Below are 27,289 nucleotides of genomic sequence, written 5' to 3' on the forward strand. Positions count from 1 at the left end.
CATGACATCATTGTGAACAACAATATAAAGAAAATACATGGAGAATTCCGCAAAATTTAATTTTTCACAGAAAGTTCGCATTCCATCGACATGCTACTGGCACATGTTAAGGGTAATATCATTCCTTCTGCTTTCTGAAAGAGGTAAGCAAAGCACTCTTTCATAATGCTAGAAAAGTGAAAATATGTTGAATTTTCTTTACATTTTCTATATATTGTTGTCTATAGTGATGTTATGAACTGTAGTAGTCTCCTTGTCCAGTGATGACGGTGTCAAAACTGTAAAAATTCATAACTTTTGAACAGAATGTCCAATATTTTCCTCAAACTTTCACTGATGAGTTCAACTAATGTTGCTGCTTTCACTCAATCCACATTCATATTTGGGTTTTGATTTCCTTTAAAGGGGATGGCTAGTAACTGATCAGTGGGAATCAGTGGGAATGCTGAGGGATGATTGTTCCAATCCTTGTGGGATTCATTTAAGAGTACATTATATATCTATTCTTGTGTGAACATTATTTGCTTCAGAATGGTCTCATATTCAAGTAATGTGCAGTCTAATGTTTCCAGGAAAGCGTCCCTGGTCAGTGACGGGGCATTAATCTGCACATCACTTGAATATGAGACCGTTCTGAAGCAAATGATTTTCACACAACAGTAGATATATAATGTACTCCTAAATGAATCCCACAAGGATTGGAACAATCATCCCTCAGCATTCCCACTGATTCCCACTGATCAGTTACTAGCCATCCCCTTTAAGGAGCTCTTGCAGTGCGAGAGAATATATAGATATAGTTTCTGTGCTCGACAAATGATTAATTATTATTTTACTCCATTTATCAAAAGTCAGCTTGGCAGATTAGCAGCGTGTAATTCTGACCAATGTCATCATCTTGTGACGTCAAGTGATACTTGAAATTTCATAGGTATTGTCCGACATCATTGACAATGTTACTGTTTTATTTGATTTTTAGTCTCAATGTGTTTAAAGTCAAAATGAAATGTTTACTGCCATTTCACTTTAATTCAAAGGGGAAATCCAGTCCAAATATAAGTTAGTTCGATTTAAAAAATTGAATTCAACGGTAAAACTTTGACTGAAATCGGATGAAAAATAAGGAAGTTATGACATTTTGAAGTTTTGCTAATTTCTGCAAAACAGTTCTTGTACAGGGGATATGAATATGCAAATGAGTGAGTTAACCATGTCATACCCTCACAATTTTCCATTGATCCTGTACAAAAACAAGAGACCCGCGGGTCTAGCGCTCACCTGAGTATCGCAAGTTCACCTTTTACGCAGTCACTAATCTAAATTATTCACAGCTCTACCAAAATTTGACGAGGCATTCTCAAGTGGAAGATGAAAATGTACAATAAGGGCCCAATTTTTTCAAGATTCCTTAATTTGGGGGAATTGGGGCCCCCTGGGGCCCTCTGGGTGGGGCATGGTGCCCAGTTTGATAAATTGAGATCCTGACCACCTAGGGATGCTACCTGCCAAGTTTGACAAAAATCCATCATGAGGTTTTCAGGAAGAAGATGAAAATGTACAATTCAGGCCCCCATTTGGACCCTTCCAACCACCCCCCCCCCTACCCCCAAGAGGGGCACCCCTGGATCTCCTATGAACAAACTTGAAACTACAGTCATTAATGTACTCACTCATAGTATTATCTCAGCTCTATAACTTCTGATTCTAGAGAAGATTCTTAAAGATTCCTTCATTTGGGGGGTTTGGGCCCCCTAGGGGCCCCCTGGGCGGGGCATGGTGCCCATTTTAACAAATTGAGATCCTAACCCCCTAGGGATGCTACCTGCCAAGTTTGGTGAAAATGGGTCATGGGGTTCTCAAGAAGAAGATAAAAATGTACAATTTAGGCCCCATTAGGACCCCTCCTCACCCCCCCCCCCCCCTGGGTCCCAAGGGGGGCACCCCTGATTCTGCCATGAACAAACTTGAAACTACAGTCATCAATGTGCTAACTCATAGTATTAACCTAGCTCTATCACTTCTGGTTCTAGAGAAGAAGATTTTTGCGGATTCCTTAATTTTGGGGGGTTTGGCCCCCTGGGGGCCCCCTGGGTGGGTCATGGTGCCCATTTTAACAAATGGAGTTCCTAACCCCCTAGGGATGCTACCTGCCAAGTTTGGTGAAAATGGGTCATGGAGTTCTCAAGAAGAAGATGAAAATGTACAATTTAGGCCCCATTAGAACCCTTCCCCACCCCCCTCCCCTGGGTCCCAAGGGGGGCACCCCTGATTCTGCCATGAACAAACTTGAAACTACAGTCATCAATGTACTAACTCATAGTATTAACTTAGCTCTATCACTTCTGGTTCTAGAGAAGAAGATTTTTACAGATTCCTTAATTTTGGGGGGTTTGGGCCCCCCTGGGGGCCCCCTGGGTGGGGCATGGTGCCCATTTTAACAAATTGAGATCCTGACCACCTAGGGATGCTACCTGCCAAGTTTGACAAAAATCCATCATGAGGTTTTCAGGAAGAAGATGAAAATGTACAATTCAGGCCCCCATTTGGACCCTTCCAACCACCCCCCCCCCCCCCTACCCCCAAGAGGGGCACCCCTGGATCTCCTATGAACAAACTTGAAACTACAGTCATTAATGTACTCACTCATAGTATTATCTCAGCTCTATAACTTCTGATTCTAGAGAAGATTCTTAAAGATTCCTTCATTTGGGGGGTTTGGGCCCCCTGGGGGCCCCCTGGGTGGGGCATGGTGCCCATTTTAACAAATTGAGATCCTAACCCCCTAGGGATGCTACCTGCCAAGTTTGGTGAAAATGGGTCATGGGGTTCTCAAGAAGAAGATAAAAATGTACAATTTAGGCCCCATTAGGACCCCTCCTCACCCCCCCCCCTGGGTCCCAAGGGGGGCACCCCTGATTCTGCCATGAACAAACTTGAAACTACAGTCATCAATGTGCTAACTCATAGTATTAACCTAGCTCTATCACTTCTGGTTCTAGAGAAGAAGATTTTTGCGGATTCCTTAATTTTGGGGGGTTTGGCCCCCTGGGGGCCCCCTGGGTGGGTCATGGTGCCCATTTTAACAAATGGAGTTCCTAACCCCCTAGGGATGCTACCTGCCAAGTTTGGTGAAAATGGGTCATGGAGTTCTCAAGAAGAAGATGAAAATGTACAATTTAGGCCCCATTAGAACCCTTCCCCACCCCCCTCCCCTGGGTCCCAAGGGGGGCACCCCTGATTCTGCCATGAACAAACTTGAAACTACAGTCATCAATGTACTAACTCATAGTATTAACTTAGCTCTATCACTTCTGGTTCTAGAGAAGAAGATTTTTACAGATTCCTTAATTTTGGGGGGTTTGGGCCCCCCTGGGGGCCCCCTGGGGGCCCCCTGGGTGGGGCATGGTGCCCATTTTAACAAATTGAGTTCCTAACCCCCTAGGGATGCTACCTGCCAAGTTTGATGAAAATCGGTCATGGGGTTTTCAAGAAGAAGATGAAAATGTAAAAAGTTTACGCACGACGCACGACGGACGACGCACGACGGACGACGGACGACGGACGACGGACGACGCACGACGGACGCCGGACGAAGGGCGATCGCAATAGCTCACTTGAGCCTTTGGCTCAGGTGAGCTAAAAAAGGACAAAAATTCAATGTTTCTGTCATTGAAGTCTGAAACATGTTATTATTCCTAATTGAATAATTTCAGAATAGTGATCAGTTGGATATACCAGGAATTGAGCCTTGGGCATAATTGCGTTTGAATGAACAACTGAAAATTTAAAAATTGTATGTACAAACTATATAGCAAGTTGTCAGGGTATGACATGCTCACTATGCCATTTGCATATTATATTCATATTTACCGTTCAAGAACTGTTTCCTGAAAAATTAGCATAACCTCAAAATGTCATAACTTCCTTATTTTTCACCCAATTTCCATCAAAATTTTACTGTTGAACTCATATTATTTTACTCTTTCTAATCAGACTAAGTTATACTTGGACTGGATTTCTCCTTTAAACTAATAGTGTGTTATTGGAAGCAGAAAAACAAACATAGTATTAGCACAGATGACTTCGATTTACGAGAGAGACTGCTGAAAAAAGGAAGATTTGACAAGCCTTGTTCTTTGCAAGACATAAGGAGAACTTTATTTTCTGTCAATGAAATATTTTACATCCAATATCTTATGTCTCTTAAAAAAGTCATTTATGAAAATCAACAATTAGATGACAATAAAGAAAAAAGATGGAATAAGCCAAAAAATAGTCATATATTCAGTAATTACATCAAATTATCATATATCACACAGAAAAAAGAAAAACAAGTATCCTATTTAGTTACAGTTCTGTGAAGATGACAAGTGAATCTCTACATACAGTTGCATTCTAATGTTTGGAGAATACACAATCTAGTACCACAGTGTTTGGTGAGAGATGAATTATCTCTTTATACACCATCAATGCATGTCATGTGTTCACAAGTATTACAAACATGTTATCAAGTCGTTTTCGTCCAGACACTGATATGGGGAAGATAGGAAAGTCCCAATTTCTTTATACCTCTCACATGTATCAAAGAAAGGTGAAAGTATACAGCTCTGAATATACCATACCCTAACCTGCTATGCTGTACAGTTGGAGTGTTACACTGAATTCAGCAACTACTGTGTGACATCAGGAATGCAATTTTTTTTAATAGTTAAAATGCACAAAAGAAACTCCCCACTGACAATTCTGGATCTGTAAACTCCTTTCCTTTCTATATTATGTGGTGCTTTTCTTTCTGTACACAGACTGGCCACATTCCTGTTCACAGGCAACATAAAGTGTAACATCGACCAGAATCTTTGTTCTACTTTTGCAAAAACACTGAAGTTTTCATGCACTGAATGTAGCACACGTAGAGACCAAGCGCGAAACACAGAGCGAAGGCGTTCATCCCGTGACAAGTCAACAGCCACGAACAGCAGGAGACGCGATACTCGCTGGGTGGGTACATGTCGGCACTAACGCGTGGTTGACATATTGCAACGATTTGTCTAGACATACTGCAACGTACGTGATGACAATGCAAAAGCTTGATTCACAATATACACTCAACACAGTCTGAAGTATGCTCTATAGTACTATGGAAAAATTACAACTACTTTTAGCTGAGGGGAAAAACAAGCTGGTAGTAATTACTCATTCACGCACATTTTTTTTTCAAGGTGATTAAACAAAATAATCATGCACATTATCAGTAAGTGTATTTTCTCCATCCACAGAGAAATTATACTACCAGTCTCACTGAAGGATGCAACATGTACAAAATGTGGTAAATCAAAAGAACTTAATTATCGCTAGCAGAGAGTGTTATTTTCTTAAGTGAAATCTGAGGATGAATTGTAAGGGAATCCACAATAGGCCTTATTTGTCATGAAACTCAGCAAATAACTTGCTGCACTCTTATTATTTGTACTGTAAACAAAAAAAGACCAAAAATTTGTTTTCTCTGGTTCTCATGACCTGTGACACATTCTTTATTTGTCCCATACACTTGAAGACTAAAACTGATTTCCCTATGCCTTTTGATGTCATACACACATTCCTTATTCTTTTGTACAGAAAATAGAGGGACCACAATGTAGCTTTCTTTGGTTTGTTCAAAGACATTTCCTGCCTGTGAGGGTAAAGAAGGATATTGTATCCTCCATAAACCTTGACTAGAGGTAAGGAGAAATCTGGAAATGATCCTCTTCAGTAAAGACGAGTTTACAGTGAGAAATAGAGGGAAAGAGAACATTCTGGAAGAAATGTGGGTTCTGCAGGTAACCATACACCCTCATAGCTACAATGATTTTTCCATTGGGTGCCTTTTTATACAACTGACCAACACTCAAGTGGTAACGACTCATGATTTGCATAACTTTGCCCAGTTTTTCACTGGTCAACTTGATTTCTTGTACCTGCTTTCAATTACATAATGACTTTGACTTCTGAAATTCCTCTGGACTCTCTTTTGTCACATTTCCCAGCATCTCATACATAATTTTTTGTCACTTTTGCACAGATCAAATTGTTGATGGATAAAAGAGGACAAGCCAACGAGTAGGCTCAGCGTACACTGTATACAATTGATAGGCCTCACATGTACTCTAGCTGCATATTCCAAGTTCTTCACCATCACTTTTCATTTTCCATGTGCAACGAAGCAGCCATGGCTTGACTTCTAATAGTTGCCCAGACCATGAATTTAGCTTGCCCAACAGCAAAGTTTCATTGGCACTAGGGCAGGCAGGAGGGCAGGATGTGATCAAAACCCTGTATAGTGCATTGTGAGGTCATCTGAGCTGGCAGTATGAACAGAAGTCACTCTTGACTGTTTTGAGTGCCATGTTTGGAATGCCAATATCCTCATTACCATTACTGCAACATTAACCAGTAACACACAAAAAACCCCCCACAAATGTAACATTGTTCATAATACCAAAAGTTTGTGGAAAGAAATGTCAGCCCCAGTAAATCTGGTATACCGGTAACTCTGTCTGTTACACTGAAATCAGAAATAACGGAGGCCTGATTATAAGTCTACTAGCCTATACTGAAGTTAAACAGCATACTAAGTCAAGATGCCAATTTGTAACAGTAAGTTCTGTCTACTGGTACATGTTTGCGCCCCCAAATAAACAGCATACAACATCTTTCTATGTCACTTCTGTCTCCATTTAAAGAAGGGAATGACTTTAATAACTGAATCGATGTATAATTTTTCATCGAAACTACTGCTCAATGAATATCAGTCACATTGTGTCATACCAAATTAATTTACAGCAAATACACAACAGCTCTGGATCTTGGTTGAAAAGCGCAGCAAGCAGACTGCCAGCCACATGGCATAGGGCCATATAATAATCCTATCTCTTAATCTATCTCTCAAAATATCCATTTATATATAATAGAGCCCAGAACAAATGGAAGGAAATATTGTCCAATCACATCCAATCCCTTTATCAAGGTCCATGTTAAACACTGATGCACAATACTTGTATAGCAGTGATGCTCTGTAAAACTACAACATAGAGCTGAGAAAAGTACATCCTGTAGTACATATAATGCTACGCCGAGATGGGAAACAGCACAAACTATGGAACAAAGATGATATATACCGATCATATGGCATAGGCACTTGAATTAAATTCTCTTTCCTCACTAACCATCACAAAACACAGGCAATTCATAATCAAGTCTTGTGGCAGCAAAGGTTGTGTGCAAGTGAAATAACAAAGAAGCGACATGCATCCACTAATGTCTTTGGAATAGGGGATACACTATTCCTCCTTCTATCAAGCCATTTAATGTGATACCATGTTGGCATGCTTTTACATTTTGTCACAGAGCATAGGAAAACCTATTGCAGTGAGTATAATGCCAACTCACATGGGCAAAAAAACAAGGTAAAACAGCTGGGATTCAAGGTTACCCCTAGCACATGGTTCACTGCCACAATCATCCACAATGACAACATGACAAACAACAACTGAACCGACCAGGAGAGAGAGAAAAAAAAAATCACTGCATTCACACAGCCATCACTTTCATAAATGCCTGTCCCAATGACGATCACTGGAAAAGCCAGGGACTGCAACACTCCGGAATGTTACCGTAGCATCCTGCGTCCCGCACTCATCCCGATCTGCTCCCGTCGTCGACACGCAAGAGTTTTGCAAATGTCATCTGTGATTAATGCCCTTGACGTGCTAACGACAAAACGCTTTTGCGGAGCCATGGCACTATCATCAGCAGTGGAAGATTAGGATAACAATTACACTGCTCTCTCTCTCTCTCTCTTCCTCTCAATCAGCTTATAACCAGGCAGAGCTTGTACAATACATGCCACCTGCAAATTGGGGGCCAACAAACTATAGCATGCTGCATGCTGCATCTACTCCACAGGTGACTGCAATGTTGGAGCTTAGTGAAGAAATCTTCAGCATCAAGACAGCTGACTGCTTGTAGACTTATGCAAAAAGAACAAAACAAAACATGTGTACATACACACACACATCCATACATATACACATATGTATATATCATCGCCAGGGTGACAAGACCTTGTATCTCAAATTTTGGTGAAAATGGCTTTTTTGGATTAATGCTCAAATAATCAGTTAAGTGATGTCCTGTCTAAATCCTAGCTGTCTTACCCTAAAATGAAGCCACCACAACATGTCAAAGGAAAGACTATCCCATTTGATAGTGCTTTGGTTACCATGTTTTGTTTTGTTTTGTTTTGTTGTTTTGCTCTCCTGAACATTTGACATTTTTGAGATGCGAGGTTTTGTCGCCTCAGGGACAATATGTGTATACAGCAGACAAGACACAAAGAGAAGATGAACAGCGATGATACGAAGTGGATAGAAACAATAATCCTCGTCAAATTTGCTGTGTTGTTTCGTGAAGTACGCAAGACATTCTGATACCTCTTGTTCTGCCATAACATTACCATGGTAGTCAAAAGTGCATTGCATTGACTCTGGTGGAATTGGAAAAAGTTAAAACCATCAGCCTATTCAGATCAGACCACAATCTACCTTGCTTTTGTCTTATACGGGCATGAGACTGTAACATTCACCTAAGCTTCCCAGAGCTGGCAGCCAACCAGATCCAAAATGAGCAAAAAACTTTGCAACCTGTACCTGAATCATACCAAAGCTGTATTTGAAAATGACATCACATTACAATGGAAAAGGACAATATTCACACCTACTTTACATGCTGTGGTATCCATGTTCTGTATAAACATGTATCAGGGAGTGCCGTTGAACCTTGTTCTGTTCACACACGTACTTTAAATATCATTGTGAGCCTGTGATAGGGGGGGGGGGGGGGAGGCAGGGTAGAGGACCAGGGTTGACATGTTACTGGTCATCCAACCTTGACCATCTATCGACAAAGCAAATCTTCACTATTTTTCTTTTTGTCTCTGTTTTTCTATTTACTGTTTTGATTTAGGTGGGTGTTTTTTTTTATAGTTTTTTTGCTGTCGTTGCTTTTTTTTTAGGTAGCTCCAAAATCATAATGGGGTTTGAAGCAAATGTCTGCCTCTTGGACAACTACAGGCTATATACCACATGGAATCTTGTTGCTCCTGAAGTGGACAAATCATTGTGAAAATCTGTCTAGAAAAATATACAAAAGCATTATCATATTTCTCTTGCTGTCTCATTTTATCTTTTTAAAAAAAAGAACAAAAAAAAAACACACCCAGGCTCTGACTGCCTGCAAGTGCAAAGAATGAATACTAGTATGTCAGAGATAATGGAGAAAAGCGAATGATTTCACAGATTCTTACGAGTACATTCAGCGAAGGATGGAATATCCAGCAGAGTGAATGCCACACATGCACAAAAGCTCTCACAGATCACCAGTTTTCTTTATTTCTGCAGTTAAGATTACAGTAAAGCTCATGAATACAACACGTTGGACGGTTCCTGAAAGAAAAAAAAAACCTAAAACTAAAATCCCCACTTACATCCTGTGAATTTTGTAATACACATACACACCAATATGAAAGACAAGTTAGCAAAAACATCAACAAATCAACTGACATGATCACAGAATGCAGAACACACATGACAACTCAACACAGTTACCATATTCATAATCTTCCATTGAAGTAAAAATAGATTGTGAACATTTATGACGACACTATAATATTCACATGTACTGCACAAGTGACGCATACAATACATGAATCACCAAAACAAAAACAAAAAAGTAAGAAAAACAAAGAAAAACTAGAGGTATGCGATGGCTATGGCCCTTGAACAGTATTGGCACAACCATTAAAAAAAACATAAATATAATGTAGTTTCACTAGAGAAAGTATACTCCTAGGCTATAAATGAGAAAACACAATTTTGTTTCTTTCAAATAAGCAACAATCAACATATTTCATATGACAAAGCAGACATGGGGGGGGGGGGAGGATGTATTGACCAAAAAGCTTGTAGAATCTACCAAAATGCAAACATAATAACCATTCATTTTCACTTACAAACAAGGTGCCACATGGTGGCGATATTCAGGGATCATTTACAAATGCTTCCAGCATAAGGTCTATACATCTGCATGTGGACACTTTAACCGCTACGGGAAGAACTAGCCTTGCTTCCAGGCTACGGTCTGTAATACGGACTTTTCAACTGTGTGGACAGGGACGCCATTCTCTTACTAGAGTGGTTTCAAATGGCTGCTGTAAACTTGTTACGTCTGCAGTGTTATCACCCATTTCAATTTTCAGTGCACGCCATTCACGATGAACTGTTATGACGTCACTACCCCGTCCCCTCCCGAGGGCTGGCAATTGGCATGCCAAGCAATGGCGTCATTCCCGTCTTGAATCTAGGAGGATGTGAAATCCTGAGAAGACATGTTCTCGATTCTGGCGTTGGACGTGCTGGAGAACCTAAAGCATGCGCGGTTCTTTTAAAAGACATCATTATCTTGCCATCCACGTCCAGGACATGAAATCGAGAAGTCCTAAATGTCTGCATGTGGACACTTCAATTGCTACAGGGGGAACTAGTCTTGCTTCCAGGTCTTCAAAGCAAGTATCATCTACAGATACTTATTGTATCATGACACACACAATTTGGCTAGACTGCCAGGCATATAAACAACTCTAGTCTTTACGCATCTGTGCTGCACTTCGCAACCTAAAACCTTCGTGGTTTGGGGCCGAGAATGAGAAGGGCCGAATATGAAGCTTGCACGTTGAGGATGACAGACGACATCACTCGTCAAATCACGTGCTGCACTTGCTGCTGTTGTTGTTGTTATGTTACTCACCACTGCTTGTCAAACAGAATCGCAGTAACAACACACCAACATTTAACAGTTGGCACAAAATATGTCAACAAAGGTTTTTGTCGTTTCTCCATAGCAACACAACTCACACAACTAGACTTGCAAGGTGAATAACGGGGTTACTTTTTAGTCTCGTGTAGAAGAGAGAGCCTACACATGATTTGAACGTACACACATACTGCTATACAGACTCGCGACTTGAAAACTTTAGCTGGAATGAGGAATTGATACATGTATTATATACAAAGTTACAGATAGCTTTTGCTCTAAGTACTGGCTCAAAGTGATCAACCCATTGGTCGAATCTAGTCCAATCAGAAATATCTTCTCTTCCATTATTTACAAGAGAAACCCACACAACAGAATCTCCACACGTCAGAGTCAGACTCGAAAGTTGACAGTCATTCTCGCAAAAAAATAAAAAATAAAAAATACTAATGCACAATTCATGCTGTGGATCTCCACAGCAGGCAGTACAAAAAAAAACTACGGTCAGTGAGATTCTCCTAAAATAAATGTAGTCTACACACTACTAAGCTATCACACAGTACTGTTATTTCTCACTAGCGCCCTCCATTCAGGTATACCTCCCATCCCATCCTTAGGTAAAGTTTGAAGTGTGGTTGTTATGAATGCCTGCCAAAACTTCTCTAGTACCACTTGTTCCTCATCATCATGATCTTATCCATTTTTTTAAACATTAATAATGATGATAAAGAGAAGACACCCTCATTTTAAAAAAAGATGAGAGTAACTGCGGTTTGAAATAAAGACTAACGGAGACCTTTACATGATAACAGATTCAAGGCCACATATTAACATGTGACGGTCAATTTGTGGTAATATTTGACTGTGAATAGCAAGGTACATGTAGAGGGTCTAGACCCAGACCCGGCCTACAGGCAGTACTGATCCTATACTGACTCCAAGTCAAACAGCCTTAGTTTGGTTCTGACTACTAGGGGAATGGGGGGGGGGGCATCTACTCTCAGTCATTTTACATCTCAAAGACCTAGGAAAACAGTCAGACCTCAGACTTTGCTTTTTAACATGACACAAATCTATACCCTGAAAAGTTCATGCTCGAATCCAAAGAAAGGCAAATACCTACAAGATGAGAAGCAGAGAAAGTAACCTGAAATGTGAAGCAAGCAAATGCAAGGGGAACTTTCTGAGGCAGAAATAAGAAGGCAGTTTGATGCACGATGTATATATATATCAAAGACAGTGGCCAAGACATCTTTAGATTAAGTATAACAGAGGGTGAGATGGTTAAGTACACAAGAGGACTAATGCCAACAAAAAGTACTGCGTGCGTGTGATTGAGCACACCACATACTCAAATCTCTATGCACAAATCTATAAACAGTGCCCTCCTTGCATGGACACGCACGTTTCAGACATTCCTTCTTCTTTTTTTTTTTCAAATTTTTTCATTCAGTATAATTAAAAAATTTTCCCTTTCATCTGTGTTTTTGTTGTCTATATACATGTTGAGTTTGAGCTCAGAGATATATATGTGTATGTGTGTATATATAAAAGGTATGAGAATAGGTATCTAACTTTTCATATGTATACATGAGAATCCAGATACATTGGGTCGAAGAGAGAGGTGGTATAGTCCAATATGAGCCGCTATTGGTCTGGAATAGATCTGAAAAGATTAAAGCCATGGCATGATTTGAGACTTTGAAAAAACATACAGATGTGGACTGACTATCAGTAGTATACTTTCAGTAGTGCATCGTGTAGGACTTGTTCAGACCCTGTGAGGTGACTATGTATACCATCTAGTTTGGTCATGAATGAATGCATACATGCACTGGGGGAAAAACAAAATATGACAAAATGATGACATATGACGTACACACATGTGGGTCACACTTGCATGAAGCATACGGTTCACAATCACATTTAGCTGTGTTACAAAGCATGTCTGCTTGCAAAAGAAGACATTCTTACCCAATCAATCTACAGTGTCCAGGATACACGGGAACATAGCGTGGTCAAGACAGACTGGTAAGAACCTCATACAAACAGCCTCTTCATTGCCATCTACACCCAGAAAGCTACTAAAGGTGATATATGTCTGGCTAGTAATACCGAAATTATGCTATCACCCAGAGTGATATTTTCATTCATTCAATTATGATTGTTTTCAATGCATACTTCTGTCGGAAGTTAATCCTTTCCCTACCTCCAGCCTTGTCGAAAGTTTTCCCTATGGCTTGCCTGACTTTGCTACGTCTGATTGAACACATCACTGAAAAGATTCATCTGATTGGAATATCAACTGGGTAAAAGTTCATTTTAACACAATCAGTTGCAAATTACCTGTTCTTGATGAGACTTTCGCCTACATGATCTGAAGAAGCCTGTAGATCCAGTAGGCAAAAGTCTTATCAAGAACAGGTAATTTGCAACTGATTGTGACAAAATGAACCTTTACCCAGCTGATTGAACACAATCTGCATTTCGTCTGGATAGAAATGGACTTGTGTGCAAGATAGCTTTGTGGGATATTACTTAATTACCATACCGTCGTCAGAAGTAATAAAAAAAACAAAGAAATAAATGTGACTCAGAACACACAAACAGTACACTGTACTATACTGTGCCACATTCCATGTCCAATAAAAATTCTGTGCCAACATCAAAACAATCATTTATTGACACGAAGACGAAGAAACAACACCAAAATTGCTGCTCAGTACTAACATAGTACTCAGTTCTCTGTCATTGTGCATCCCAATTTTACAGTGGGATCTCTCACTTGCTATTAAAATGCTCACTGACCGAAGAAATGTGGACACCAGTACTTACAAAAAAGTCAACGAGTAAGAGAAGTGGAGACAAAGTGATAGTTGCGTGGTGACTAACAGCCTAATCCAAACATATTGCTCCCACTCCCCCCCACCCCTTCCTTACCCCACAAACCATTTCTGAGTCTGGACACCAGCCTGTTGGCGAGTGACATAGACACACACATACATTCACACACACATACACACACAGACACACACACATACACACACACACACACTCACATACATACATACATACACACACACAGAGCTGTCTACCAGGACAGAAGACTGGTGATCCCATCTCACATGACTAAACACTCCCCACGTCCTCCCTCCTACTGACAGTCTACAGTGGGAGGAGTGTGCTGCCGTACACCGCTCGGCAGCCGATCACATGGCCCCGATGCCCCCGTTGTAGGCGTAGTCGGCCTTGTTGTGCATGATGAGCCTGTTGTCCACGAAGTAGAAGCTGTCCGACTTAGTCTCAAAGGGGTTGTCAACCATCTCATGCACTGTGAATGAAGGCAATTTACAAAGAGGAGACATAAAAGGAAAATTAGATATGAGATTCACAGATACCACCAGGTCGACAACAAAATCTGACCCATCAAAAAGGGGAGTGACTTGCATATAATGAGGTGAAACACAGTTCATGTGCAGTGTCTTTTAAAAGTTGTAATTCACGACAGCTTGTCATCTCTGACAATCGTGAAAGTATAAATCTTATGATTACGGTCAGTCCTTTCATAGCGAGATACATGACATTGGCAATGTGGGACCAGCCAGTACGTACCAACCTGGAATCTGCAGCAAACCAAATGGTACAGCACATTAATATGAGGAGGAATAACAAATTTCTTTGGCAATCACTTTAGTTCAGTATTTTGCTAGAACAGCCTCAAGACAGCTGCAATTTACTCTAGAAATCATTCACAGCTCAAAATACTGGCTTTACTATAGTCCCTTAATGAGAAAAACATGGACTGGAGGAGAGAATAACTGCTCTTACTGAAATAGAAAAAAAAAACAAACAAATGTGGAGAGCCAAAGCAATATTCCTTCCCTTAAAAAGAAAAAAAAAAGAGAGAAAACTGGCAGTAAATCAGTGGCTGCGTTTATCTAACTTGAGAGAGAGAATCACGTTTCAAAACACGTTGGAACGGTGTTTGCAAACGTGGTTTGAAACGCGATTCTCGGGGAGCCGCGTTTATCTAACCATCATACAATCGCGATTCGAGTGGTGTCACTGTGCAGCTGCTTTGCGCCGCTTGACCCGGGAAGCAAAGGTCAACTGCATACCACCAAACATGCCTCTTCAGTCACACACAAATAATGGGTAGAGAGCACAACCAGAAACAGCTGGGATTTGACCTTGAGATATAAATGCGTTTCAAAACGGCATTGCGTTTATCTACTCACAGAACGGCGATCACGGTCTCAAATGTGTTTCAAAACGCCCTTTGAAAGGCATTTCAAAACGGCGTTTCTAAATGCGTTTGAAAATACGGTTGCGTTTATCTAACCCCTGAAAATGCCTCAAACGCGTTTAGGATCGTGATTCTGCCTCAGAAAGGTTTTAGATAAACGCAGCCATAGTCTACTGTAAAACCAAGAATCACTCGCGGCATGAAACTTTTGTGAATTAGAGCTGACAGCCTTTTTCGAGGCACGAAACTTTGGCGAATTGCCAACCATAAAAAGACTACGAGTATTCTACAACACATTAACACGCATCGTGCAGACAGAAACTTGAGCGTGCATTTTACTTCCATGGCTCCTCTCAAACTTCATGAAAATCTTATGCATGCAAAAAAAAGTTTCTGTTTTTACAGTATTTGTTTTATATGAACACAAGAGGGCAGTGTTGTAAACAGCTCACCTTCGTCCGTTGTTAGCTGAGGAAACTCGTATATATGCTCGCACGTGTTCTTGCTCTCGGGAATGATGAAGCCGAAGTTGAAGTCGAAGCTCTTGAGCAGTCGGTCCCGGAAGTAATGCCTCTCAATCATTCTGAAGTTGCTGATTGGCTTGTCACCGACCACAAACTCTACCCTGTGAACGACAGAGAAGGAAGAATTTTCCACAAACACCTTTAAAAGTGGACACTCAGCATGGATGGACACAGTGCATGCAGCCTAGATGTTGAACAGGCAAAACTAATCTGTTGACTCATGCCTGAACTCAAATGGCAAAAAATCAAACAAACACACAAACAAATCAATAAATAGCCAATCAAGATATGAATGTGACATACAGTGCGTATAAAAAAAAGAAAAAGAAAAAGAAATCCAGATTTGGACAGCTACTATTTCATAATTGTCAGCTATGGAGAGCACAGTGTTAGTTGTGAGGAAAGGGGAACTCTCCCATTTTCCATTGATACCTAATTATGTTGAAAAATGTCATGCATGACTGAGCACATGAACTTTAACATTATTCCCATGTACATGAGGATGTTTTTTGGATAGGGAATAAATCTACGGAACACAGGAATGCCAACCTCGTAAACAGCACTGCAGTATTCAGAGGGTTGAAAAGGTGCATTTTTGGTGGAAAAAACAGTATTTTTACCTTTCCTGCTTGTACTAATACATTTGGGAAAAATAGTATTTTCCATGATACCTGCAATACTTTTGGACACAAAACAGAACTTTCAAAATACTGGAAAAAAGAAGTAACAGTTGGCATCTCGGAAAGCACCTTGGAAAGTTATCTGTTGTATATGATTTATTTCCTCTCTTTTTATATCTTTTGCTTTTCTCCACTTGTGAGGGGTTTTCACTATCTTCTATTAAAGAATTTTGGTTTGTCAAGTTGCATATACCCAAAGGCTTATCCCTTCCATATTGAAAGATAAAAGAAAACAGAAAGACTGACCAACAAGTACAGGAGAAGAGAGTTTTAAAAAAAACAAGAGAGAGGGAGAAAGACAGAGACAGACAGAGAAACAAACAGACGGGTAGACAGACAGACATACGTCGCTCCAATAGTCTTCAGTTTCAGGAACTGTGGCGTGAATTGGTAGCGAACAAAGCGGCCCGCATTGGGGTCGACGTCCTCTGGCTCGGGCTCCACGTCATCATCATTTTCTGTCGGTGAGAACAAGAGTTACGAGAAATGCAGTGTGAGATCACATTATGCATCATAAACTGTAACATGAGGCCAGACATCTATACATATCTAATAGTGGCTGTATCAGTGTGATCAAATGCAGCAAAACCGCTGCTCATGCTGACGTCAAATCGGCCCACTCAACGCACGCTTGCATTTCACTGGTGCAAACATATCGCCGGGTCACATCGTGGGGGCCCAGCGTCACACAAAGATTCTCAGGATTACTGTCCATTGAACGAATTGCAGTTGCCACGGCTACAACTAAAATAACAGAATATATCTGTGTTATGCTTTCACTGTTACCATGGCAGTCGCAAGTGTCGTCTGTATCGGTGCTTAATGAAACATGACCCTGACATCCTCTAGATTGTAATCCACTAGAGTGGTCTTAACTTGTGCTCTCTTGTGCACTGCAATTATTTTTACCTTCTATGAGCTAAACAAAACTGATCGTGGACAAAAATAGAAACAGCTATCAACTTTGGGGAAAAAAACAAAAACATTACGAGTTTGACAATATATGTCTCTAAACTTAGAGGCTGGTGAAACAGTCATTGACCATAACAATGAAAATGGGTCATATTAAAATTTTCCATTCCATTCCATCATTGAAATCATTGAAATGTGCATGAAATTGAGGTTACACCACAGCAAAATTTCGATCTAGAAAATGGTAATGAGCGCTGAACCTGATTCTACTGATGCCCCCATTCATTGATTTGTGACGGCAACCTACAAACCACTATCACTACACAATGGACGAATATGATTCATATGCGCATATTGGCAAGCATCTGTTGGCACTGCAGGCATTGCAGCCAAAGTACCTTGCAATTCTTTTTTCTTTTAAATTGTTGATCACAAGCTACCATGAAATTTTGTCATGACTTAAACACAGCAACATTGAAATCTGCAATCCTCTACCCCCTCCCCCCCCAAAAAAAAAACCTTTGAAAAATTTTGAGGCTTTCTACACTGCAAAAATAGAGCGTTTGCAGGCATATTTAGGACTGAAATGCATGCTAATGGAGACATAGTTCTGCATCTAAATGACTGGTAATAAGCTTTCGTGTCGTGATGCATGGTGACTGGGTGAGATGTCATCGTTTTGTTTACTCACAAGAATGGGCTGCCATAGAATTTTATCACATGACAAGGATCTGCTTCATCATTTTATAAAACAAATAATACACATCATTTTGACTGGCCATTAGTAGAGTTACCCGCACTTGGTACCCTTGAAACAGTCTGAACACTCTCGACCATTGCCTCAGGCATGTCAGACTGTTCCAAAGGTAGATAGGTGGGTAATTTTTACTAATGCCCTCACTGATGTATATCATTTGTATACTACAGATTCACAGGGTGCTAAAAATGCACTTGCCTACTGGCCCTGGGGAACTGAAAATCTCTACTAAAAATTATGAAAGGCATGTGCCTATTATAACAGTATGGTACCCTACTTTCAGCGGCCATTTGATTTGAGCAAGTGGGTGAAAAATCTTTGGTAATGCAGTGATGAGCCTCCAGAGTAGATAAATACCCCCTTCTATTCATCGCCAGGTAATAGAGAAGGCGGCTAGAGACAGATCCAATTCATGAGTTTTATTGATGACATGCAAATCCAAGAAAGGCGTAAGAGATTTCACCTTTACCGACACAGAGGAGATATATTAAAGTGCTTGAAAACAGGGACGGCCTGTGAAAGGGTGAGGTGGTGGTGGTGGGGGGGGGGGGGGGGGGAGGGGTGTAGAGCTTCATTTCATTCCGGGAACTGACAGACATTTCAAATTAAAACATTCAAACTCTGGATTCTACAGCTGTGACTGATATGCCCTCAAAACTCAAATCCACCCAATCTTGAGAGATATTGAAACTTTTCTGTCCATTGATCTGTAATATACGTTATATGTAATGCAAGTGTATCTGTAATATCTATCACTTATACATATGTTATGTATGCACATAGGTTGCATTCACATAGCCATGTGCTCATTCATGTGCACTGTATATCACCAATTTTCAAGTAAGTATTGTAAGGAAAAAGGGCCCAGCATTTCTCAAATGAATCTTTTTTGATGATCTAAAAATCATTTGCAAAAGTTATTACACACTGCTATAAAATGTGTGTACATATTTGTAACATGCATTGACCTGTTTGATTTGGGTGTTGTTCTTATGTTAATGTCTATGACTCAATTCAGTCATAAAACTGGGGGCTTCAGTATGCAAACAATAGTTAATCTATGCATTGACATAGCAATGTACCTGACTCACTGCATAATCCTTTAAATTACCTTTTCTTCTTATTTTGGAATCCCGCCAGTTATGACGTCATATGTAAGCCAAATAGGTCTACACAGGTATCAAGGCCAATACATAACAGTAAACATCATCTATTTTGTGGGGGCTCAATATTCATGAATTTTGTCACAGCAATTTGTAACACTGGCACAAAAAAATATGAATGCGTGACATTTCCCTTAGCAAAACCCACACATTTCCATTGATTAGCTTACCACAAATTTTTAAACTTGTGACATAATCTAATCATAAGGAATTCAGGGTGCCAATTGTTTATGAAACACAATGGCGTAGGATGATCCTATACTATAATACTCGAAGTTGTTGTTGTTGTCGCGGCCTTATGTATTTCCTGTTTTATTTCGGCGTTGCTGGTTTCTCTATCTCCTCCCGAGCCCTCGGCTCCGGGCAGTTGCGACCGGTGCCGTCGGCCGCAGGAGAGTATCCTACATCGAATGGCGTGGGTTTCGTCCCCTCTCCGCCTCCGTGTCGACGTCGAGGACGAAAAAGAAAAATTAATTAGCTACATGCATAATGCATTTTTGTGCGTGACGAAAGAGCCGAGCGTTTCAATATTCACGGAACCTGCGCTGGCCTCCTGCTTTCTCGATCTTCCATCTTTTAGCTTGCAGAGACACTGGGGGATACTAAAGATGATGGTGCAGCGAAATCTCTGACATCTTCCGGCGGACGCGCACGCACACACACAATGCGATACATCTCTATGACACAATGTACCTCGCAGAACTCTATACACACTCTACACTGTGTGTAATTATAGTTCTGTGATGTACCTTTGCCTCCGCCTGTTACGTGTACTGAATGTATTGACGATGGTTACACGAATCTGTGTGTGCGTGATATGGACTACAAGGGCATTTACGTACAGTTCGCCATTATTGGCGTCCCCAAATGAAAACAACGAACGTTGGTTATGTAATTGTATTTTGCACAACTGCAGAATACTATATGCAGCTCAGGTACGTCATTTAGTTTGCTCGCCGTTTGCTCTCAAGTCCGGTGTCATTGTACGCAGACTGTTTAGGACGCGGCTAAGTATTTGCCGATCGTACCCTTACATATCAGATTACACGCGCAGCTGTGTCCATTCGTTTACTGCAGAGCTGCTGTAATCATACATATTCATAAGATGAGCGGACGTAGAGGAAAACCTCGCTTTGCCGACCGCCTATTTTTAAAATTGCAAGTGGAAATAGAATGTGTGGTTCTATGGTCTATCAAACCAAGTTTTGGTGACAAAAAAAAGAGGGAGCAAATGAAGACGAATGCAGTGATGTATATATTCTTCTTTCTTCCATAACATGGGAAAATATTAAAGAAAAAAATACGAGGTCGTGAGAACCTACTCCCACGGGTGCCTATTAAACCTGATGACTATGATCTCCCCCTCCCCAAATAATAACAATGATGATAATAATAATAATAATAATAATGATAAGGATAATGATAATAATGATATAATAATAACAATAATAGGAGCAATAATTGTAGGCCTAATATTAATATGATAATGTACAATCTGAAGCAGATGTAGTTCTATATTAATATGATATATCAAGCCAAGTTTTGGTGATTAAAAACAACAAGGAGGGAGCAAAATTATGAAGACGAAAATATCTTATTTTTCTCTCATAACGTGGGGAAAAGTAACATGAAAAAAAAAAAAACACAAAACAAACCGAGGCCTTGAGACCAGCCGTGGATTCCCGCGGGTGCCCGCGTGGATGCAAGAGCAGGGGGTAATCAAAGTCATAGTGTTAATATCTTCCCGTTTCGACAGGAACAACCTGTGGGCAGAACTTTCGGGGAATCTCATTTGCGTTTTTGGTAATTTTTCCCTGAATGTTTTTGTTTTCTACCCTGCGGAGGTGGAAATGTGTGTGTGCGTGAGGGGGGGGGGGGAGGGGTGAGGGGCAACAAGACAACTGTTGGACTTCAACGGGTGCAAATAACCCCTCAAAACTCAAGTTCTATAATAAAAGCAAGTAGTGGCGGGAATGATCCCTACCAATGGACCGGATCGCCTGGCATATACTACAAAAATGTATTATAAAATTTCTGGGAAGGGTGGTCATTTAGAAGACAGCACAATTAACGAAAGAATGAGAAGACTTTTCTTTTTATTTCTTCAATAAAAATGTGCAAAATCGTATTATGAGAAAAAAAAATAAAACCCCTCAGACCCGTGGATTTCCACGGGTGCTGCTAGTTAATGTTTAAGAACACTCCCTACTGCATTGTCATTGCACTGCATCAGATGCATGAATTGATTGAGAATATTATCCAATTACAGAAATTAATTGCCTCATAAGATGGCACTGTCAATCTACTCCACCATCTACCACGGGTAAGAGTCAAGATACCACATCTACAGATAACTCTCAAGCTAATGGCTCGAGAATCAAAGCAACGATTACTCATAAATGTATGACTGTTTGATTGCTAGGCAAAAACATGACAACAGGTTGTTTCAGGTACATGCTATGTTGGCACTTCTGGCCTACACCTAGATATCACAGCAGAATGTGAGTGTGATTCGTTGGATGAACTGCATAATTACACCAACCACTTTAGAGAGAAGCAGCCCTTGTTTGGAGGTAGGTTTGTTTGTTTGTTTGTTTGTTTGTTTGTTTGTTTGTTTGTTTGTTTGTTTGTTTGTTTGTTTAGTTGCTTGTGTGTGTGTGTCTGTGTGTGTTGGTTTTTTTTTCAATGGGGGGGGGGGGGAAGGGTTTGACTTTGCTGATATCCTCACAATTTGATTTACTGGCAGCCAGTCACTTTAGAACAAGTCCAAAATCCTGATTCAGCTGGATTTTATCATAGGCCAACCATCACCGTGAAAGCCTAAGTCCCTAATCAATGATTTTTCTTTTATGGCATTTCTAGATTCTCTTGACTCTATGCATTTCAGTGATGTATTACTTGCATCACTCTATTTCCAAACAACACCCAACAAAAAACAAAAAAACAAAAAATGGTAGAAAAGCAGGCTATCACACAAAGGCACTTTGGAAAAAGATCAGCTTATAAAGCTTAAATGCAAACAAGAGTGTGCCATAGATTGGTTATTCACAGGCCATGGGGTGATTAACAGTATGTTATGGCATGTTTCATGAAACCCACAAGCTTCCACTTTCAAAAAAAATTCCAAAGCTCTGAAAGTCAAACAGGAGATAATATGGATATCAAACTTTTAATCTTTGAACAAATATATAAAATATCTCATCTTTCAGTCACATAACCTAACTTGGCAGTTTCTACACTTCACCATCAGTGACTTTATTCTGGCACTGTGCTGGTACAGTAGGTCACATATCAACTTGAAATTTAAAAAAAAATGATAATTTTCCTTCTAATCTCAATGCTTGGGCATCCTCAGGTCAATCTCTGTCAAAAGGGTCAAATTCAAGCAAGAGGTCAGTGTCAAATTGTGAACAAAAACAGAACAAGACTGGTATGATGTAACTCAGATCTGACATGTCATATTCTGGAGCAGCAAGACTACAATCAGAAAGAAATAATCTAAGGAGAATTAAAAAAAGTCTTAAAGAACAATAACACAGGTCATATGGCACCAGTCTTCAACACAGTATAAGGCTACTCCCTTCCTACTCTGCTAAGGATTTACCTGATGGTGGGGGCTTTGCGATCTCAAATAAAATGGTCCCAGTCTCCATGTCTCTGATCTTGAATCTCGTGAAGTCTATACTGAAGATGTTGGCGTCTGGGTCGCAGAGGTAACCTGCAGAGAGCGAGAGAGAGAGAATAATGAAAGATTTGTTTTACACACAGCCATCTGTTCATTACAAATTAATTGCCTTGTGATCTAGCGCTGGAGTGTCAAACCGACTAATTCCTACACTGTGGAGGCATGGAATCATCATCGTCCTAACAGCTGGAGCTGTTTCTATCACTCATCTGTCCCCCCCCCCCTCCCTTCTAAACACCCTATTTCAATAAATTGTCTGCAGTGAGACCTGTGGAGAATAAATTGCCACAGTTAGATGAAGCCAAGGAGATGTGTATCAGGCACTGGTACAGATAATTTAACTCATTGAACCCCAAAGTACACGCACATTTAAGAACAGTTGTGGAAGATTCAGAGAGGTGGCCACAGCCAGGTCTGGGGCTACTAAAGGGTTAAAGGGGATTGAAACCCAAATATCATAAGTGAACGGATGGAATGCAGCAATTCTAGTAGAACAGATCAGCAAAGTTGGAGGAAAAACAGTCAATCCATTCAAAAGTTATGAATTTTTCAAGTTTTGATGCACATTACTGGATGAGAAGACTACAATACTTTATGCCGTCATGCATAGACGATATAAAGAATATATTTAAAAATTAACATATTTTCACTTTTCTAGCACAATGAAAAAGCGCTTGACTTACCTCTTTCAGAAAGTTGGGAGAACAATATTACCCTTACAATATATGCCAGTAATACATGTGTAAGTCAAAGGACTGTTCACTTTTCATAAAAAATTAATTTTGTGGAATTCTCTTTGTATTTCCTTTATTTTCCAAACATGATGTCATGAACTGCAGTTGTCTTTTTAGCCAGCAATGGCTGCACCAACACTGTAAAAATGCTCTACTTTTTAAGTGATTATCTGATTTTCATCAAACTTTCACAGATGTGTTCTACTGATATTGTTGTGTTTACTCAATGCACATGTGAATTGGGGTTTCATTCCCTGCAACAATGGCAGTATTAGACAAGAATGCATTACACATCATACAATCTTCACAGAGAGCTGTATCAGCTGCCTCATTGAAAGTATCGGAAGGAATTTAATGTCTATCATAAATTCTGTGGGTAGCAAACACAATCTTCAATCATCTTCAGTATTTGACCTTACTGTGGATCAACTGCAGGAAAATTTTCTTTTGGAGAAAGTCCTCCAAATGAAGTCCATTTTAATGATAACATCTACACATACTGTAAAGTTGCTATATAAACAACTTCAATGTAACATAGGCCTACAGCAGTCAATGTGAGATGCTCTAACTAATTATGCCAAAACAGAGCCACTAAAAAACTTCCTCTTCTTACATCCAGTTTTGCTCTTCAGAATTCCATGGGGGCAAGAAAGAGGTAATAAGATTACTTCTAACTCCATATTTCGATCATGAATGTATAACACTGTCTTAATCAATTCATGTCCTAAGGGGTTCAGAGAAGACAAACTAAGAAAGGGAGGATTGAGTGAATGTGGGATGCATCATGTATAAATAGCACTGAACGACATAATTCATAGTGTGAGGCATAATGGGGTGCACTATGTCTTTCCAGGGTCTAATTAGATGTCACCAAATTCTGCCTCATCAAGGGAAGTGCAGCATAAATCAGGAGACCGATGCCCGACTTCTCCCAGACGTGTGTTATGATGTATTCATTCTCGTGGTACAAGGCATCTAGGGTGAAACATTATAGCACTGCTCAAATTTCCTGCCATTACTAGAAATGTATCTCTTCCCCTCTCCCCCTCCCCCTCCCCCCCCCCCCCTCCATTGCTCCTGAGAGCATGAATATGAGGCGGTGGACAGTTTAAATGAAACCACTGATACATCCATTCAATCCTTGATCTTGCAGGGAAAAAAAGACATACCACACGCATATTCATCTCTTATATCCTTAGGGCTCAATATAATGTAAAAATCAAGACTTTTATTGCTGATGCTCCTAAAAACTATGCTTTGTTGAGAGGAGCACAGCTATATGCAATGACCCACACATCTCTATCTTTATCTTACATAGGTGCCAAATATTGTAAAAGTGGTTATTTTTGCGTGAGTAATTTTTCGCCCTTGGCTGGGTGAGATGAATTTCCACGTTTGTAATTCCGCAGAATCAAGATACATATTAGTGGAACATATCACATACAAAAATTATTTCCTGTGTTTTTATTTTCAAGCTGGTTTCTGGTCGAAAATTTCCACTTTTACAGTAAATAAGAGTGCATGCAGCTGAATATACAAACTTTTGAATTATACCATAGTTGCTTTTAAAAATTGTGCAAAAATCGAGTAGTGTAAATACCACTTCCTATTTCATAAATCTACACAGAAATTAATCAGATCAAATCCAACGCGACAAAACTATCATACAGTACACAGTATGTGATGCGTGTTGTGTCTTACGGACAGATGGCAGCATCGTCTTCACTCAATCCCTTCAAACCACATGACATTTGGTGCCGCGCATGGACAGCAGGATCTCCTAATGCCTAAATCCCCCATGGCCTTGATGTCCAAATATTGCCGGGCAAAGCATGCCGGGCCAAAGGGAGTCCATCCCAAACAAATTGTGACATCTGAGGCCCGAGTTTACAAACAGATGGGAGAATTTTCCCCACCTTCCTTGTGCTCCAATCCCACTAAAAGCCATGGGAATGATCGTCATCCTCACATCATTGTGAGGATTGTCAAGCAAACTGCCTCATTGTCTTTACAAAAAACAACAACAACAACAATGGCTCACTGAATTAAAAAAAGAAGTACACTTAAAAAGAGTCCATTGTATTTATACATTAACAAAATGCTTTAGTTTTTTTTATTTCATTTCATTTATTGAATTTTCATTTTCAACAGATGATTAATAAAAGTACACTTAAAAGAATCAATTGTATTCATATATTATCAAAATGCTTTGGTTTTTTTTCATCTCATTACATGTATTAAATTTTCCAAAAAAAAAGATCCTAACAAAAACAACAATGTACACATTCTGAAAATATGTCAAAATATAGCATCATCACAATATAATAGGTTATAAAGCACAGATGCATGTTGAGAAGCCTAGACAATGCCATAACTTGAAAAGGGAATGGCAAAAGAATGAATAAAATCAGATAATAGCTGCTTTTGTGCCATGCATTGACTAGGGTAGATGGCTAAAAATACTTACTGGAAATAAATTTAATTCATGACAGATTTGCATTGTACATGACCATATCAAAAGTAGGTTACATCCAATTTTTGACGTGTACACACATTATCCAATTATCATCTTACACAACGGTGTTGGCATAGCTTGCAAAGGGGGTACGGTGCCGCTTTTCAATCGCTCTCATTACATTTAATCAGCGGAGAATGCGCGTGATGCTAACAGTGTGCGATCAATGAATCATTTCATGCATGACGCACCGCCTAATCTATATACATGGCGAACCCTGGTCCAGACTTAATGACTCAGCAACACAGCTCACTGGGATCAGCTGCAAGATGCTACATCCAAAGTGCACACGTGTGTGTGTTTGTGTTTGTGTGTGTGTGTGTGTGTGTGTGTGTGTGTGTGTGTGTGTACAGTGTCTATGAGACTAAGCTAGGCATATGAAGTTTTCATTTACCATGGCTGCCGGCAATAGGCCAGCACCGCCGTATAAACCACATTCCGACTTTGGCAAAAAATTTTGAAAACAAACAAGCAAACAAATAAACAGCAAAACAAATGCAAAAAGGAATATATTCCCATTAAAACTTTCATCATTTTTCTGCATTGCAAAATCCAAATTTTATTCGTATTCTGCATGGTTTTGCACACACCCAAGCAATATGTTTGTGTTTGCTTAATTCCATGTTTTATAGGTATACACCAAATGGATTTTGAAGAATAACTGAGTATGGATGTGTGTTTGAAATGTTAAAGTATCAAACTTAAGAATAAACCACTGCAAAACCAGAAATTTTTGCATGCATGAATTTACGCGAATTTTGCAAGGAGCCGAGATTCACAAAATTAGAATGCATGCAAAAGTTTTTGTCAATACTATGCATTGAATCCAACTCACAAAAATTTCATGCTGAGAATATTTCTGGTTTTACAGTAGTTGAGAAAACCAGCGTGCACATTTGTGTTTTCATTCAAACACACCATATAGTTTACTGTCTGAGAACCAAGTCCTTCTTTTCAGCCCAATTTTGAACTGATCTGATATTCCCCTTTGTGTACCATGCAGGCTTCATACATTTTACATGCTCTGAATAGTCCTTGCCCAGCTGTGAGTTCTATCTGCCCCAGTCAAGTGGGCATGTAGACTTGTAGCAACCAGCAAGGTACTTCTCTGACCCTCTCCCAGGCTAGATTGGTAATCCCTTCATTTAGTTTTGGTTACAGGTATATACAGTTCTCAACCTCTTTACCTTTGTTTTCATTAAAGGGGCATTTCAGACGATTTTCA

The 27,289-nt window shown here is 39.9% G+C and overlaps 1 protein-coding gene across 1 annotated transcript; it reads right to left on the minus strand.

Annotated features, from left to right (window-relative positions):
* Positions 1–13,886: 13,886 nt before the first annotated feature.
* On the minus strand, positions 13,887–22,848 carry LOC139741439 (protein unc-119 homolog B-like; the record flags this gene model as incomplete). The annotated part of the gene is made up of 4 exons (XM_071652019.1): positions 13,887–14,179; positions 15,547–15,719; positions 16,645–16,756; positions 22,735–22,848. Coding segments are annotated over 4 exons (521 nt in total), but the record flags the coding sequence as incomplete, so codon positions are not given.
* Between the last annotated feature and the right edge of the window lie 4,441 nt (positions 22,849–27,289).

Source organism: Diadema antillarum, unplaced genomic scaffold (genome assembly GCF_040938485.1).
Source record: "Diadema antillarum isolate AM-2024a unplaced genomic scaffold, OU_Dant_1.0 seq00000929_RagTag, whole genome shotgun sequence".
NCBI lineage: Eukaryota > Metazoa > Echinodermata > Echinoidea > Diadematoida > Diadematidae > Diadema > Diadema antillarum.